We start from the raw sequence: 19,909 nt of genomic DNA, 5'->3' as shown, positions 1-19,909 counted from the left end.
GCTCAGAAGTGAGCCTGCTTCCTTCTCACTCTCTGCCTACTTGTGATTAAAAAAAAAAAAAAAAAAATCAAAAAAAAAAAAAAACGAAAATTCCAGGGTGACAATTCAGTTATCAATGATTTGACATTTGTGGACCATATATGGTAAAGTAAAGATTCAGGATTCTTGTAAAGGCTAGGGGAAAAGACAGAATGGAAAAAGAAGAAATAAATTATTAATTTTCTTAGCTTCCTCTTGTAGCATGTGTATATATTTTATTCTCCTGGGATCAAATGGAGTTTAAAAAAAAAAAAGGGTGATTTGAGGGTATATTGTAAATAAGAACTCCAGGCTAAAAAACTACTCCTCTTAGGCAACCTGACCTAATTGACGTGGTTATTAAACTATATCCTCACAGACTCATCGTTCCTACCTTTTCTACCACATGTGGAAAAGAGACAAAATAGTTAAGATCTATCTTAAATCAGTCTGATAAAATTACACGTTTCATTTCTTTTTTTTTTTAACATGTTCTACAATTAAATAATAGCTATTATTTTCAAAGAGCATTTTAAAGGAGTTATTGATGCTATGACTGCAATCATGGTACAAAGCAGCTTGTGGAGCTGCACTGACCTGCATAACTATTTCTGGCTACCTATTTTTGGCTAATAAGGCTACCTGGAAGAATACAGCATTAATTCCCTGAATAGTGAATATTCACAAATTGCATTTAAAGACAAAAACACAAGGGAAACATGAAATAAACTGAAAGTTTACAAAAGAAATTGGTAGTTACTTATCAGTCACATCAAATTGTATTTCAGTAAGTGTAAAACTGAAATAAATGCAAATTATTCATGAATTACAGAAGGTTTCACTCTATATTCTTAGATTCTTTAACTCCTTTTGCCAGCATTCAAAAGCAACAGGTGGCAACAGAGAGCTGGGGGCTCACCTACCACAGCCCCAACATCTTAAGCTTCCTGATTTCTTACCCTTCTCAGTATAAACTTTGCTGAGAAAGATATCCTCTTCAACCTAGGATCCCTTTTTAAAGCAAACATACATAAATTACACCATAATTTCCTTCCGTAGCAGGCCCTTAGAAAATACTTTTATTAATACTTATTTTTTCTCAGTAATATTTAAAACAAAAACTCTTAATGCTGGCTAAAAAGAAATGTGGCTGAAGAGCAGCTTTTCCATAATTTTTTGAACTACCTTAAACAGTACATTTTGTGTGTGTGTGTGTATATATATAAAACACACACACACACACGTGTTATACTGCATGCCATTATTATCCAACTATATAAGCCAGGTCGTCAAATTAAAAAGAAGGGACGGCATCACAATCTCACAGGTGAGTAAAAGAAGGGAAAATAAGTTCTAAAATACAAGTAGGAAATCAATTCTGTTAAGTGCTAGTTTCAGCTATGCTCACAAAATAGTGAAAATCCAAGTTTTGGAAAGACAGTCTTGAATTTTTCTTGTTTAATTGAAATATGGAAATCAATGACAAACAGTAAAAAACATGAGTTAATACACTAAACATACATGCAAAAATATAAAGCAAAGTTTCAAATAAAATGGCTACAAAATGACTAAATCAATTCTTAATTTTAGTGTTCCACATTCGCTTTGTTGCTTACTCAACCACTCACAAATGCAAACAGGTAAACTTTCTATGACACACACAAAGCTTACTGGCATTCAAAGATTATTTCACACATATCTCTGATATAAATACAATGTAGGCTTTCAGACCATTTACATCAGAACTTATTTTTTGAAAAAATGTAGAAGGAAGCATTAAGAAACAACTCTAAAGACTCATTCTGAATCCAAAGCCTATTTCTTTTCACTACAATATGCCATTCATTGTTCATTACAGTTATTTACTATTACAATTAGAAAGGCACAAATAACTACATCTATACTTTAATAATCAACTTTTAAATATTACCTAGGTAACTGCAATGTTTATATATTCATTTACAAAACAAAACTCCATAATTTCTAATTTCCAGTGAAGTTCATTTAACTCTTTGTAACAAACATGTTAAGTCTGGGAATAAAAAAGAAGTTGTATCTTCTAGAGCCAACCTGAAGATACTGCTACTCTAAAAACAGGATAATATGAACATCAATAAAGACAATAATGACAACAGATTTGAGATGTAGCAAATGTTAAATTTATGAATCCATAATGATATGAAACAAAAAACAGATCATCATTAAAATATGGTGGGGCTTCAACCATTCTGATATATGACTGGTCAGAATTAGTTATATATTAACTTTCCTATACAAATTATACCACTGGGTAACCAAAGATTTTTAAAGAAATACTTCAGCTTATAAATGAAGTAATGATAAATTTAGAATATCAACATTTTGCATAATGGACCCAGGGACAGAGCATCAACAGCTCACCTTACAAGAACAGAAATAATCGATAATATGTGCCTCTTAAACCATAAATACCAAGTTTGCACCCCTCCAAAAATATAACCTGTAACGGATCATATATCTAGAACCAATTATCAATTTAGAGAGAATACAGAGAGAAGAACCTGTCAAGGGATCCCACAGTGGTGCAATCAACAAATTCAGAGTAAAATCAACTAAACAGTCTGCAGGACAAATAACCTGATTTCTTCAACAAATAACAGAGGAGAAAAATGAGATAGAGGAAGAAACCACAGGCTATGTGATACATGTCACAACTAGTGTGTAAACCTTATCTGAATAACCTCTGTGTGTTCAAGTGTGTGTGTGTGTGTTTGTGTGTCAATGAACTGGAATGGAAAATATGAATAGTGACTAATGAATAATAGTAAGTATTATTATTACTAGTTAGGGAGTGGTAACACTACTGCAGTTATGTTTAACAAAGTTCTTCTGATTTACAGATATATATAAAATATTTAGGGATAAACCAATATGTCTAAAATTGCTTCAAAATAATGTTAAGAAAAGGAAATGAATAGAATGACAAATGAAACCAGATTAGGCATAAGCAATGAATACACAAGGGTTATAAATATCTGCTTTTGAATATTCGCAATTTTCCTTATTAAAAGGGTAAAAAAATACATTAAAAAGTCTTTTCCCATTTTTCTCTGGAAAGAGGTCATGTCACTATCTGTCTGACATTAGGTATAATCTCTTCTGTGATTAAAAAAGCACCACGGCTGGGCACCTGGGTGGCTTAGTTGGTTAAGCCACTGCCTTCAGCTCAGATCATGATTCCGGAGTCCTGGGATGAAGTCCCATGTCCGGCTTCCCCTGCTCTGCAGGGAGCCTACTTCTCCCTCTCCCTCTGCCTGTCACTCCCCCTGCTTGTGCATGCTTTCTGTCAAATAAATAAATAAAATCTTTGGGGGGGGGGAGCACAATGGCTACATAATACACCTCAACAGCTATGAGGCCCATTCCCTCAATGTAACACATTTACTGATACTTAAGTTTTAAAAAGAATGGATGTTTCGAGGTGCTATATACATGTGTCTGGCAAAAAACTGTTGGAAAAAAAACACATACCTGCATGACTGTTGAAATGTGCAAAGTTAGCAAAATTGGCTGTAGCTGTTGACTGAGGTGCTGGAGCAGCAAAGATGTCCGAGCCAAGATCACTTAAAAGGTCAAACTGCTTCTTTTCCTGCTGCTGCACTTGAGAGCGACCTACAACTGGGGACTAAAACCACATATTAACTATAAAGAGCTTCTGGTCAGTTCAGGTACATTTTTGTAACACTATTTCCAATTCACCACGTTTAAAACACAGTTTTAAAGATTACATAATCTTTTACTTGTAGTCTTGAATACTTTTGATATTTTCAACATCTTCCCAAATTCTCTCTCAATTCTAAGTGCAAAGTCAAAGGCAAAGACATACTGTATTACAACAGTTGTTACACCTTCTAACACAAGACAGACTTACTGCTAAGAGCACAGTGATGAGACTTTCACAAAACACATCCTTTATATGATGGGAAGAGTGCAATTATTTTTTACTCCAACCTCTTGTGAAAACTGTTATTTTATCCAGATGCCCAAGGGGTGCATTATAAAAAAACAGTAGACTTTAATTGAAATAATACTACACCTCAGAACCACTCTTGCGTAGGACAGACGTAAGCCAGAGAGGAACGAATCTGTCAGAGCTGAGTCAATTCTAATAAAGCGCAGAAACACAAACTTTACCAAGTTATGAAAAAACTTCAGTCTGTTTAGTTTTTTAAAATAAAGTATATAGGAACACCTGGGTGGATCAGTGGGTTAAAGCCTCTGCCTTCGGCTCAGGTCATGATCCCAGGATCCTGGGATCGAGCCCCGCATCAGGCTCTCTGCTCCGCAGGAAGCCTGTCTCCCTTCCTCTCTCTCTGCCTGCTTCTCTGCCTACTTGTGATCTCTGTCAAATAAATAAATAAAATCTTAAATAAAATAAGGCATATAAAGCAAAGCCACCTGTGTTTCAATGATAAACATACTTCACCATCAGTCAGGGAGAAAATTCTACTGCTTAAGAAATTCCTTCTTGTGAAAGTCCACTGCAGAGACTATTCTGCTCTAACACTGATGGTCCCCATACACACATGTTTTACTAAATGTATATGACAGACAGCTATTAACAACATTCCTGTAAATCTTTACAAACCTGTGGAGCATTTAAAGAAACTCTAATTTGCAGTAGCAAAAGGGAACAAAAATATGCACTTTTCAACCACTTACCCAAGGTTCTTTTAACTTATTATAAACCTTTAGGACAGAATGCTATTGGCATATAAGTTTATGCCACTGTCTTAAAGAATTCTCAGATTCATGATACTCACTAACCTCCTTAAGTAGAAGCCTCTACAAAGACTACTCACCTGACTAGGTGTGCCCTTATTTAAGTGCAGTGCTGGTGCTGAATCTCCTAAAAGAGACTTCAGTGGTTTGACCTCAGGTGTGCTGCTTGTGCTACTGGCAGAGGACCCTGAAATAGATGCATGAACTGATGCCACCACTTTGGCTTGTTCTGGAGGGACATACCTAAAACATATGAAAAATTAAGCAGGTAGTTAACTTAAAAAATGTAGGGAATACTATGCTTTAAAATGATAGACTTAATTATCATTTTTTATGAGACTACTTCAACATTAATCTTATTTCAAAACCCTCTTAGAATTGATAGCTTCAGACTGTATTTAACTGAAATACTCAGAAAGGGTAAGAAAGACTAACTACAAATCTTGTTTCAATTATTTACTTATAATTTTTCTAAGAAAATAAATAAAATACTGTTTTTTTTTTTTAAAAGAGAACCTACAGTTAATCTTCATGATGAACAGTTAAAACTCTTAATTTTTAAAAACTAAACTATCAAAAGATCATAAATAACATTTGGGAAGAGAGCAGAAGAATGGGAAAATATTTATTATATTACAGTTAACAGTCTAAAATATAAAAGTCTATTACATATCTAGGAGAATAACAACGTAATTTTTAAATAAGCAGAAACAATTCACAAATGGAGACAAAGAAATGGAAAACACTTGTAAAACTCATAAAAATGCAAATTAAAATATCACTCACATTTGCTCCAAGCATAAATTTTATGAATTTTGTTATTTCCTATTAAAATATATAGACAAGTATGCTCTGTGTCCCAGAAATACAACTTCCAGAAACGTTTCCTTCGGGATTAATGGGATAAGTAACACAGATACATGTGCATGCATGTTATCAGCTCTTTTTATAATTTCAAAAAACTGGCCACATATCAAACATTCATCAGGAGAAAAATACTTAAAGGGGTTATGTTAACATCTGTATAATAAAATGCTACACAGCTACTCTTGTTTTAACATGGAAAGATATCCCTAAGACTTCACAGGTCTTTCAGGTTTGTTCTCAGTCATGTAATACAAGATTTACAGGAGGAAGAGCATAAAGACAGGAAAAAGAAGCAGTAAGAACATAATGCCTAAACATTGCCAATGCTAACCTCCAGGGCTGGGATCATGTGAGAACTTTAGTTCTACTTCTAGGTTCTGTCCCACCCTACCCTTCTCCCAACCCACACCCCCAATATTACTTGGGGGACACAGGAAAACACAGTGGTTAAGAGCATCTTTATGTTCTAGAGACAGAGTTCTAATCCCAGCTCTACCACTCAACAGCCATGAAACCTAGGGCAAACTACTTCACCCTTTGTGCCTCCAATTTTTCATCTATAAAATGGAGATAGTTGCTAAGAGGTTTAACTGAGTTAACATTAAATACTTAGAACAGTTCCCGGTCCAGGTTTATTAGCTATATAATTGTTAGCTCTTACCAAATCATATAATAATGACAAACAATACAACTGCTTTCCCAATAAATGAGACAGATGTGATATGAAAATGGAAACAGGAAGTTGTGCTTTTCCGTAATTTGGTGTATTCACTGATATCAATTTTTGAGTACAGTCAAATCTCATCAAAGGATACAACCAGATAATACCTATTTGGTTCAAAACACTCGCCTGACTAAAAGTAAAGCAACCAGGCTTATGCAGCATAGGAAGTGAGTTTGAAAACTGGTCAATTTCAAAACCTCTTCAGATGTAAGACAATAGCCTCATGGTGTTAAGTACAGTGAGGATATTTAGAGAGACTGCATTTGGCTAGTACTTATGTCATGTTAAAAACCCACTGCACTGCTCTCTCATTACATTGTCCCAGGGATGCAGAAGTGTGAGTTTAAAATGCACAGGGCCTGGCCCATCTAGGGTCTAGGTGCCCATCTTTCAACTGTGTATTTGTTTTATTCTTGTCATTACCACCCTGTTTCTCAGGACAGAAAAAGTAACATGAATTATAATTATTTGAGGTTAACAGTTATTTGGGTTACAGTCTGAATTAATAATTTTATTATTATCATCATAAAACGCAAGAAGGGAATCAATGGTTTTAAATCTATTAACTCTTACTAATGCATACTTTACTTTTGCTGCTTAAAGATAAACCATCTGAAATCCCATCTAAGTTCTATTCAAACTAACTTTCTGAGTTGGTAAAACTATTGTGAAAAAATCAAAATCAGGCTATAGCTATGCAAGTAGAAAGGTCTAACTACAGGATACAAGGTCTTGGAAATTAAGAGCTAAAATGATGGATAAATATACACTTCATTTTAAGAATCATTCATGCCACCATGTTTTTACTATTACTCCACCCCACAAAGATTTTCTTCTTTCTTGATCTAAAATTTTACTAGTATGGGGGTGCCTGGGTGGCTCACTTGGTTAATTATCTGCCTTTGGCTCAGGTCATGATCCCGGAGTCCCAAGATCAAGTTCGAGATCAGATTCCCTCTCTCTGCTCCTCGCCCCATCTCTTACTCCCTCTCTCAAGTAAATAAATAGAATCTTTAAAATTGTGCTGGTATGCTTTTATCTCCATTCATACTGAACATATCTAGTGCTGCTGAATATAGCCCTGGCTATGGCTAATCTTGCCTTGCAAAAAGTAGTCTCCTCTAGAGAACAATAAGAATTCAAAGTTCACAGGGCACACAAATGAAAGCCACTTCTTTCTACTGTGCTCACTGAATAAAAGTAGAGATATGAACCACCCATGAACCATAGCACGTACCCTCTTAGGATCCCTGAGTTAAAATACAGCTCCTCAGGGAAACAAGAAACCATTTACTTCCTCCTTATCTATTCCCCCTAGTTGTGACTCTCGTTAATCCTCTTAACCCCCCAAGAAGGAAATATATACCAATGAATAGTCTTAGTAAACTGAATTGTGTTAATATAGCTAAAAATGATGATTCCAGAGTAGGTGAATACTAGTTTTATAGACATATTTCCTGCTCTGCTTTTTAAAGGGCTTTACCAGCCACACGTTCAACCTGTTCTAGTTTCTTTTTAAAAATTAACATCTGATGGATTTAGTCAGGGGAGCATAAAGGCTCCCTTTTTAACCAGGTAGTAAGATGATTTCTTGGGTGAGAAGTGAGGATATTTTGAGCAAAGACTTAACTGCAAAATGCAATTAAGTGGACGGATTACTACACAAGAGCTTTAGCATAGTGCTTAGTATATAAAAGATGCTGAATACTTGCTAAATGAATGACGAATGATGATTTTAAGAAAGAGGCTGTATAAAACTAGAATGTCTTGAGAAGCTAATAGGACTAAAGAATGATTAGAAGGAAGGATCCCTAACTTTCCAAAAAGTTAAGGAATGAGGAACAAGCTGCTGTTTGGCAGAGGTGACTTAAGTAGAAGTCAAGGCTTTTAGAAACCAAATCCAATAAAATGCCAAAATATAATAAGGATCAATCTACCTGCACACCTATTTCCTCATTTCCTATCTACCTGAATTTCCTTCCTTTGTTTTCAGATTAATCTTACCCATAATTAATGTGAATTTGGGAGCCTTTACTCTAAATACAAACTATTCACTCACCATCTTTTCTTTTCATACTTTTCTTGTAGGAACTCTTTCACTTTTTGTGGATCCCTGAAGTCTGGAATTGCTGAAGATCTATCATCAAATAATCCTAGCCAAATCTGTTTACAGACCTTTGGAAAGAATTAAAAAAAACAAAAGTGTTAAATTCAACATCTTAACTTAATGAAATTTTAAGGGAAAATTAGGATTCTTTCAAAAAGCTAACCTACTTAATACCACTGCTTTCAATGAAAATATTTATCACAAAGAAAAATGAAGCAATGAATGAAGTAAATTTATTTTAATATATTCCAATATGCAATAAAATCTTAGCAACGGTATAAAAAATTAACACCTCACAGGGAAACAACTAATGAAATGGGATTTGAGGGGATCTGGGACTTTTTGGTCTTGAAACGACCATAAACTGTAAGCCCTGAGCAAAGTCGTTACTTTTATAAACCTCTGTTCCTTCACCCCATAAAACAGAAGAATTAGATCAGCAGCAATTTCATGGATCTTTGACAGATTTAAAATATCAACCAAAAAAGGGGTGCTCAGCTGGTTTCAGTAAGTAGAGCATGTGACTCTTATTTTAAAAAAAGATTTATCTATTTATTTGAGAGAGAAAGAGAGCGCATGCATATGCTTGAACGCGGCAGGGAGTGGGGGCGCAGAGGGAGAGGAAGAGTCTTAAGCAGATTCAGCATTGAGCATGGAGCCCGACATGAGGCTCAATCCCACGACCTGAGATCACAACCACAGCCAAAACCAAGAGTCAGACACTTAACCAACTATGCCACCCAGATGCCTTTAGATCATGTGACTCATGATCTCAGGATCGTAAGTTCAAGCCCCATGTTGGATGCAGAGATTAATTTAAAAAAAAAAAAAAAAAAATTTAACCCCCCCCCAAAAAAAAAAAGACCCAAATATAAAGTACTGGAATCATAAATAATTAAATTATAATAACAATAACAAAAATACAAGGCAGTTTCAACTCTAGCTTTATAATTACCTCCTATGCTTTCTTACCCCTAATGGCTAAAAAGTAAGAATCTTAAGATATTTAACTTTTTAGAAAAACTACAGAAATGAAATGATGCAGAACTCATATACAATACAAAAAGAGAAGTATAAAGAATAAACTGTTAAGGAGAACTTCAAAATTTACAACTATTGCTATTTCATAAAACTTAAAAAGAAAAAATGAAAAGCCACCAACTGATGAAGTGTTGGCAAAATGTGTTAAGAACCTAAAAGAACATGAATCCAAAATACACTTAAAAATTCTTAAAACTCAATTATAAAAAACTGGTAAGAGTAGGCAGAGAAGTTGAACAGACAACTTCATAGAAGACACACATATCACTAATAAGCAGCCCAAAATCACTAGTCATGCAGAAAATTAGAACACCAAGACTCCACAGACACCCATAGATACCACTAGATGGCTAAGAATAAAAAGATTAACTGTATCATGTGTTGTGGGTAACAAAGTGGAACAACTGGAACTCTCAAAAATGTTAAAATGGTACAACCACTTTGGAAGACTGTTGACAGTTTCTTAAAAGTTAAATATATACCTACCTACCAGATGACCCAGCCATTCCACTTCTAAGTATTTACCCAACAAACATAAAAAACACATGTCCACACTCAGATATGCATACAATGTTCACAGCTGTTTTAGAGTTCTACTCCAAAGCGGAAACAACCCAAAATGTTCATCAACAAGTAAAATAGATCAATTTTGGAATACCCAAGTAGGATATTATTCAGTAATTAAAAGGAGTAAATTATTGATACAGGCCAACTACATTAATCAACATCAAGAAAATTATGCTGACTGAGAAGCCAGACCTCCCCCTCTAAGGTACAAACTGTATGATTCCATTCATTTCTATTTCAGAAAATATAAACTTATCAATAGAAACAGTAAGCAGATCAGCAGATACATTACAAATGGGCACCAAAAAACTCTTCAGGATAATGAAAATGTATGTTGTCTTCACTATACTGATAGTTTCACATATATCAAAATTCATCAAAACTGTATAGTTTAAACACACAGAAATTATTGTAATTAATTATTCTTCAGTAAAACTATAAGGAACTAGTCCACAAGTTCCCAAAATCACATTATTTTAAAAAATAACCAATTATGACACTGTGAAGGGAACACAGTATCTACCTTCAAAGAGCCCGACAAAGATTTGAGGAATCGGAATGAAAAGCAGTAGCACACCTCTCAATCTTACCCTGTTCACTGAAGTGAGTAAGGGAGAACGAAAAGAAAAAGGACATACCCCAAGCATGTTTCAAGACAAACTTTCTTGTGGTTCCCTCCTACTCCAGGCTCAATACAGATACTATACCATCATTAAGGCAGTCTAGCTGACACATGTTAAGTTCTAGGCTAACACACAGTATCATTATAAAAATTTTTCAGTGGCAAAGCCCAAGAAGTGCAGACTTCCAGAAATGGTGATGCAACTTACTGCCAGAAATAGTATCAACCCTGTAGAGGGTCAGTTTCTCCAAAAACTATTTAACAACTTAAAAGGAACCACATGGGACTCTCCTTAGTCAGAAACCTGACTAATGATTCTCCAAAAATGTAATTTTGAAAGATGCTGTGGCTTTAAAATTACATTTATAAAGGGGTACTGGAAGTTTCTAATTCTTCTACCTTAAAAATTCCCAGATGAGAAAACAAGAGATATGGTAATCATTTGCCCAAAGCCAAAGAATTATTAACTGTAACTGACACAATTAGTTCAGGACACTTTACAACATTTAGTCTTTACATTCCAAAAATCCCCATTAACTACTATATACAATTTTTTAAACTACAAACAAATAGTGAATAAATAACAAATACACAAATGAATAAAAAGAAGATGGGCTGAAGAGAGATCATTAAGTTACTGTCTTGACACTCGTCATGGTAATATAAAGATGAAGTACTTGATGGTAAACTTTATAGATATCTGGCATCAGCAGCCTGATCAGCCCTGCCACTCACAATTCTGTACTAACTGCTATGGTCCTGCTCCTGCTCTCTGACTGGAAAAATCATTAAAACTAGCTGCTTTGGTTCACTACAAATTCACGATATCTCACTATCAAAGCCCCTTAACGTTAGTCAGTCCTTATTTCTGACTGTTAGCCCACAATAACTATTTTCTATATTGCTCAAAATCCTAACCGTAATTGCCACTCTTGTCAGTTAACTTTGGACCTTCATACCTAAGTAAAGTTTCTCTCAAAATGCATTCCCTAGGGGGACCTGGGTGGCTCAGTAGGTTAAGCATCCCCATCTCTTGGTTTTGGGCTGTCTACTCAAGGACCTGGGATTAGAGCTCCAAGTCCGGCTCTGCACTCAGCAGGGAGTCTGCTTCTGGGTTCTCTCTCTCCCTCTCTCACTGGCCCTCCCCCAGCTCATGCCCTCTGTCTCTAAAAAGAAATAGATGAATCTTTAAAAAAAAAGAAAAAAAAAAAAAACCTGTAACACAACACAACACTCTCTAACTCCCTGGACCAGCAGCATCAACATCACCTAAGAACTTGTGAATGCAAACTTCCAGGACCCAATCAAGAACTAAGAAATCAGGACCTCAAGAGGTGATGCCCAACCATGTATCTCAGTAAGCCCTTTGAGTAACTAGGGAATACACCAAGGTTTGAAAACCAATGTTTTATTAAAATTTAGACCAGCAAATGGAAACTTCCTTTCCATATATATATATATATATACACTACTACATATAGTTTTCAGTATTTCTTAAAATTATGTAGTCTCAGCCTATTATTGGGCAAGATTCATTTGAAAGCAAGTGTTCCAGGAACACATCTGGGAAACTGTCAGTCTCTAAATCTTTAAGACCCATTCACATTTTAGTTCCTGAAAAGCTGGCTTCTGTTACAACTATTTTACTAAAACTGCTCTTTCAGGTTTATAGATTTTCTTGATAGAAACATATAAAGTTCTCTTTTTTTGTTTGTTTTTTTAGTAAAATAATAAATACTATCAACTGAAAAGGGACAGTTTTTTAAAGTTAAAGGAGAATGGGAGAATGAATTACTAACACAGCAAGCAGTACTGAGGTATGTGGTCATGAGTACTAAAATGAAACCAGTCATCAAAGTTTTGTGTTTCCCTCCAGCCTCATCTGGCTATCTAGGTAGAAAGTAAGAAAGTAGTCAAGTGTTGGCTTTAGCCAAGGTAAAATACAACAAAAATTAAAACAGAATAGTTATAACAGACTAAGGAATCTAAAGTGAGAAAAACAAAGATATGGTGAGGATGATGGACACCAAAGAAGTTTAGCCTCAGGTTGTACCAAAGTTACTGGGAGTTAGAAATTAGAGGGAATGAGCTGGGAAGAAAAAAGTGGAGGTGCTCACAGAACAGGATGTTTGAAACTGAACTCTGAGCAGTGATTCAATTACTGATAAATAAAAAATCTAAAATAAGATGCAGGATTATTAGAGATTAAGAAGTCAAGGAATTAGGAGGCCAGATTATCCATGCAGATACTAAGATTGGCAGAAATGATTAACAGTAGTAGAAAAGACACTAAGTAAAAAGCTAAAATCTATAATGAATGAGGGGCCTCAAAGGTATAACTGCAACAAGAAGCCACAGCGGTTGATAAAACCTATTTGCATGAGAAACAAGCAGCTAGGTGACCAGAAATGCCACTGGGGAGGCAAGAATGATCTGAAAAGTCACCATCATCAAAAGCTGCACTCATGACGTAATTAGTTTTGATAATCTCTTTGAGGGAGCTGGATAATCAGCTCTAATTATAGAATAATGGGATGGCTAGGTAGCTCAGAGCCTAGACTAGGGAACCAGACAGCCTGAATTTGAATTCCAACTCTGTTTAGTAATAGCAGCTGCTTCACAGGGATGGTGGAGGGGTTAAATAAGTTAATAGGTGTTTTCCACTCCACAACAGGTATATATAGTGAACTTTAATTATTATTAGTTATTACCACTTTCAGAGGTGGGTTATGGTACAATAAAGTGAGTAAGGCTAGAAAGCAGAGGTCTCCTCAAGAACACGGGAACTATGAGTCTCCTTTCTTTCCTGCTACAGACACAACCAAAGTCTTCTTGATAAAATAATCTCCCTCCTCCAAACTTCTATAGCACTTTGTACCTCTCACATGAGATTCATTACTGCTTCATATTTAAATTACTGCACATGTCTCATGTACTCTGAATTCCCAGTGCTTAAAAAAATGGGTTGTGCCATACTGTGTTCAACATACTGATAATGCTTAAAACCACACATCATTTATTTTATAATAAAATTACATATCAGTCAACACCATAAACCCACGAAATTGCCAGAATATTTTTTCCTTATTCTAGTGCTGATCCACTTTAGAATTGCAATCATAATAGCCACTGACAGAACCTAAAATATTTTAAAGCATATTTATTAGTAAAGGTTGCCATAGAAAACAGGTGGCATACTCAATTTGGGAAATTTGAAAAAAGTTTAATAGACTATTTACAAAGCACAGAGGCTATAAGGAAATCATGAGTACAGGGCCCCACATTAGTAACAGCTGGGCCCAACCCTACCCACTGGCAGTGAAGGGAGGAGGAGAATAAGAGGTCAGTAACCTTAAAAGAAAGAGAGCTACTTGATGGGAGATTGACCTTCAATGGAAGGATGCAGAAAGGATACAAGAAATCCCACAGGGAAGAAGAATGTAAATATTTTAACCTCTCCCTCTTTCCTTTCTTTCTCTGAGCCGCTGACAATGCTCCCCAACAATGCTACCCATATACCCATATGGAAGCCAGGAATCAAGAAAGCCCATTAGTGTATCCAGATAAACCAGCTGCCTGAAGCAGCAGGGTAAAGACCAGAGCTGGAAGGGCAGATGGAAGCTTTCCAGCACAGCACCCAAACCGTGGTAATAAATATATGCAGTGCAAGCAATTTAACAAAGTCAATTACGGACACCAGAGAAAGGAAACATCCATACCAATTTTCAATTACTCCTATAAAAAAGAAAGGGTAAGAAAACACTGCTGCATCAGGCTTGAGAAGGGTAGAGGGTACAGCTTTATTACCATTTCATGGGACAGCAAAATAGAGCAGAAAATTTGTGTGAGAGGGAATTTACCTTTATAACCCTTATCTTCACAAAAAGGATACAAAGAATAAAGATTGTGACAAGACTCTGTTTGCAACTTCTACATAAAAAGATAAAAAATAAGGAAAGGAGAGAAAGATGCTCTGGAATTAGAGAATCTTTTTTCATTAATCCAATATACATATATATATATATATCCAACTACTTTTTTTGTCTTTTCACTCCACAGTGAAGAGATGGGAGAATTATTGACTCTATGTAAGATATAATTACAGCATCTGATAATATTGCCCATAAAATACAGAAACAATGAGATTTAAGAACTGAAAAGTTTATGAACAAGTAACTAATACCTACTCTTTCTAAGCATGCAGAAAAACTGAGAAAAAATAAATATTAACAACAGAAAATCCCATTAAAAGCTCTCGAGAGAGGGACGCCTGGGTGGCTCAGTTGGTTGGACGACTGCCTTCGGCTCAGGTCATGATCCTGGAGTCCCAGGATCGAGTCCCGCATCGGGTTCCCAGCTCCACGGGGAGTCTGCTTCTCTCTCTGACCTTCTCCTCGCTCATGCTCTCTCTCACTGTCTCTCTCTCAAATAAATAAATAAAAATTAAAAATCTTAAAAAAAAAAAAAAAAAGCTCTCGAGAGAGAGATACCATGTATCACCAATATATTATTTTGCCCCAAAAAGGAGAAAAATCAGTTTTTTGCCTTATTTTCCCCTAAAAATCCAAAATGAGAAAAATAGCTCAAAAACATGTCATGACTCAAGTAAAATACTGGAGAAATAAGTACATTATTAACATTTACTATACCCATCCAACCTACATTAGCATGATTATGCTAATACTTCTAGACTGGTAGGTATTTCTCTGTGATAGCCTATCTAAAGGATATATATTAGTTAATAATACTTTGAGAAACAAAGACACTATTCCTAGGAGTTATGCAAGAGAAACAAATAGTTCTCTGTGTATATATCTTTTTAGGACTATAAAGGCATATTCCAACTTAAAATTTGGTTTTAAAAAAACATGCCAGAATTAGAACATATGCAACTGATTCATTAAGAGGAACTCACAAACTTTATGTGCAGATAACTAAGAGACAGCCTCTGTGAACCAGACACATCAATGGATTGTGAGGAAGTTAGACCTATATCAAATCCAATTTATTTAATCTTAGTTTTTTTTTTTAATTTAAGCACAAACTACTTTATAGTGGCTTCCTTTATATAAAAATCAAATTCTTCAACAATTTAGGCTCCAAAGGAGCCAACCCCTGATTACCTCTACAGTCTCCTCGTCTTATCATCACTCTTTCTAGTCATGTTGGCCTCTCCTCAGAAAGTCCTCCCTGAACATCCAATCCAAAGGGGGCAAAAACCCCCACACCAAACCTCATATATACATTACTACAACATATTATTTACTTTCACCCCTTTATCTCACAGCTAATAAATGTAAACTTCATGAGGCAGGAAGCTTCTCTCTACCGCTATTTGTATTCTCAGTGTCTGACACATAGCAGACATGAAATAAATAACCTAGTGCATGAGTGAAAGCAACTTCCTATCAGCCACTGAAATATATGTGATGCAGAAATGTGTTTGCCCTTCATTCCACTTAAAATATACATGCTGACCTAGAACATTAGCTTAACAACTTACTCATGCAGAAGTAATAAATTCACTGATCCAAATTCTCACATTCTATATAGACCAGAGGTTAGCAAATTAGACCTCACAGGCTAAATCTGGCCTACGGGGTTAGCAGCTACAGTTTCATTGGAACACAGCCACGTGCACTTGTTTATCTACTGTCTTTGTTGGGTAGCTACAACAGAGACTGTATGGTCCACAAGAACCTCATATGTACTGTCTGACCCTTTACAGAAAAGGTCCGCCAACCCCTTACTTACCTGCAAGTATGAATTTTACTAGGATACCATCCCAGCATCCAAAAGTAAAAATGATTTAAATAGGATAATAACTAAAAGCCTATTTTAGAGGCAGGTATCATACTGTGTATGTGGAATAACAGAGATGAAACTAAAATGACCCCTTTCCAAGAATGAGGACTATATAAGGGCAAATTTATTCCCTAGAGAATAAAGGAGAAAAAGTATCAGAGTAAGTTTCATGTAAGGATTAATAGGTATTTAACAATTGTTTTCTAAGTAACTAATGAGTACAAAGAGAAAAGATAAAAGCAGCAAATATTTAGAACACTAGAGAGAAATTAAATGCAGTGGAAACCACAGTAAAACTTACTTGCAAATATCCATGGTCTGTGAAGGAGATCAGGAGCTTTAACTCAGAAACCTACCGTGGCCACTTAGTAAAATGCAGTATACAATACACAGCGCATTCCCAGGATTTTAATTTTCATTTAAAGTCTCTAATGTCAGACAGTATTCCAGACAGGTTTCAAAAAACAAAAACCCAGCCACAATAGTTCAGATAAAACAAGTTCACAGGACGCATACAGCAACACTTCAAGAAAACAAAGACTTTTGGGAACCTAGCCTGTAAAGAGAAAGCCATCTAGGACCTAGGCAGTCTGAGTATCTGCTTCCAAAACCCCTCTCCAAAATTGTCCCATCAAACAGTTTATTACCTCTGATTCTCACAGTATGTCTATAAAGTTACTCTCTTAGTACTTGATTTTTTTTTTTCCTGTTTATTTGTTAAGATTGCACATGGCCCAAGTACCTACTGTCTTCGGTTTAAGTGATTCATCAGTTGAATCCAGCCTCCAGTGAACCTCAATTCAATTTCTTAAAAGAGGGAGGATCTGATTAGTCACTGGCCCCCGGGGTTAGCTGTCCATTCCTGGTCCAACAAACTGTGTGTTTTGTGTCCTTATTTTGTGGTTTTCCCAAGACAGCAAAGGAGCCTTCCCTCTTTCTTCCGTCAGCAAGGAACATGAGCATGGTAAGGACTCCTCAACTCAAAATACATGTTGATTCATAAATGTGCTTTGCAAATTATACAAAGCTTTATAAATGTAAAATTTACTACTTCAGTGAGTCACATTAGTGTGGAGAAAGATTATCATCTGCCCTAACTTCTCAAACTAAGATGACATATGTACATTATCCTGTATGGGTAACAAAACAATTGGGTCTAATAATTTTTGTATGATAAATCTTTAAAAAGCTTCCTGGTTTTAGCTAGTTAAATTTATCAATATTTACTCTGTGATTTTTCCACTGCTTTTAGTATATAAAGTCCTTACAAATTTAAATGTTAAACTGTCAGCTATATTTTCTATTAAGTTTTATGGTAATCACTTGTGGATTTCTTAATTGTCTACCACCAACCATATACAACCTTAAATACTACAATTTAGTCTGTTTTTTAGCCATAAAATAATTTATTTTACAGAAAAGCTGCAAGTGCAATAGAACAGAACTCCTACATATCCCTGACCCAAAGTCTCTAATGTTAACATTTACTTTACCATTCTCTCTTGAGATAGACAAAATTTTTTCTGAGCCATTTAGATATGGACCTTCTTTTCCTAAATGTATCTTCTAAAAATAGGGGGACATTCTTTTATATGACAAATATAGCAAAATTATCAAAATAAGGAAATAAATATTTGGGGTTTTTATTATCTAATCCACAGACTAGTCAATTTATTATCTAATCCACAGACTAGTCAATTATCTTAATAAAGTCCTTTATTGCAAAAGGAAAAGGATCAATCACCCAGTACAGAATCCATACCGTCTTGTTGTCTTTAATCTGGAACAGTTTCTTGGTGAACAGTTCCTTCATGCGTCTTTGCCTTCATGACCCTGACATCTTTGAAGAGCACAGGCCAGTTATTTTTTAGTATGTTCCTTTATATTGGTTTTCTCAAAACAAAATTTCTGTCATGCATGTAAGTCATGATGTAAACTCCTCAGTGCATGTCCATCAGTGCTCCTGATATGTACTGAGGAGTTTACAACATGACTTAATCCCATTCCTGGGTGATGTTAAGTGAAATAAACCAGGTTTCTCCAAAATAAAGTCACATTTTTCCCTTTGGGATTAAAAAAATCTTATAGGGAGATACTCTGAGACATTTTCTATATTTTTATTGTTTGGGGGCTTTTAAATTGTAACTTTAAGTACTTCTGGGGACACCTGGGTGGGTAAGTCAGTTAAGCACCTGTCTTCAGCTCACATCATGATCCCAAGGTCCTGGGATCAAATTCCACATCAGGCTCCTTGCTCAGGCCTCCTTCTCCCTCTGCCTGCTTCTGCCTGCTGCTCCCCCTCCTTGTGCTTTTTCTCTCTCTGACAAATAAATAAATAAAATATAAAAAATTTTTCAAATTAAAAATACTTCTGAAATATATTTTGATATACTCTGTCGATTAACATTCTGACTTTCCCTTTACTGAATAAACAATTTTTTCCATACCGAACTGCTGAAATTCACTTATTTTATGATAACTTCATACACCTAATACAGAGAGAAATTATAGCATATCTCAGAATCTACTCTACCGATCTGTGCCTAGTCTAGTTACAGACTACTGTAGTTGCCACACGTTTATATTACAAATTATTGCCTATAAACACAGATACATTTAGTATCTAAGTAAAGCCAATCTTATTTCTTCTTCGGTTTACAATTTCTTCCTAGTTAATTTTACCTCTTAAAGCACAGCATTCTCATTCCCAAAGCCAGTTATGAATCTTACATGCCAGACTGCCAAGAAGGAAGATTAACCAAGGTTTTGGTTTCTCTCTCTCCACAGAGAAAGTTTTCAATTTTTACATTTTCCAGAATATAACTAGAATAGACAAGGTACTGAGCAAGGGAGGAGAATGGGCAAGTTAACATAATCACATTTCTTTTTGAACTGAATATTAAGAACCAGTTTTATTTACTTGCCATGATATGAAATAAGAACTGTTTGTGGATTACCAGTGGTTTAAGGATAGCATTAAATAACAGCGAACCAACTCTAACAAGAACACTACTCATTCAGTGTTTAACTCAAAGGCTCAACGATAATAATTGATTTGTACTGACACTGCTATTGTCTGGTTGTCCTGGTGACTAAAGGCATGCATTTGCCAGACAGCTGACTAAGGCTGGGAATGTAGCCTTTGGCTGAGGAATAGAGAGACTAAACTGCCCCAAATGCAAAACAAGCCTCTGAAGTAAACCTGTTCTCTACCATATTCTATGTAAATGAATGATCAGAAGAAGAAACATTTAGTTTTCTTTAAACATATGCAAATACAAGAGTGACTCATCGGTTGATAAAAAAGGAAAAAAAAAGGAGGAATATTCAGGCAAAGCTCTTCAAAGCAGACTTGAGGTTTGCAGAAGAGCTGAGTTTTAAGTAGGTTTCCAAAAGA

At 35.5% G+C, this 19,909-nt stretch overlaps 1 protein-coding gene across 10 annotated transcripts in view; it reads right to left on the bottom strand.

Moving 5' to 3' along the window:
- Positions 1 to 19,909, bottom strand: part of AGFG1 (ArfGAP with FG repeats 1) — a 74,859-nt gene that overhangs the window by 21,949 nt on the left and 33,001 nt on the right. For all 10 annotated transcript variants that reach the window (XM_045078809.1, XM_045078808.1, XM_045078816.1 and 7 more), the window contains exons 3-5: positions 8,430 to 8,545; positions 4,860 to 5,022; positions 3,529 to 3,682 (exon numbers count right to left, since the gene is read on the bottom strand). In XM_045078809.1, coding sequence (XP_044934744.1) covers positions 3,529 to 3,682; positions 4,860 to 5,022; positions 8,430 to 8,545 — 433 coding nt within the window. The remainder of the gene's footprint in view (positions 1 to 3,528; positions 3,683 to 4,859; positions 5,023 to 8,429; positions 8,546 to 19,909) is intronic.

The sequence above is a fragment of the Mustela putorius genome, unplaced genomic scaffold (assembly GCF_011764305.1).
Source record: "Mustela putorius furo isolate JIRA1106 unplaced genomic scaffold, ASM1176430v1.1 tig00000275_pilon_pilon_pilon, whole genome shotgun sequence".
Classification (NCBI taxonomy): domain Eukaryota; kingdom Metazoa; phylum Chordata; class Mammalia; order Carnivora; family Mustelidae; genus Mustela; species Mustela putorius.
Note: the sequence above shows the minus strand (reverse complement) of the source record. Positions and strands in the feature narration are given on the sequence as shown.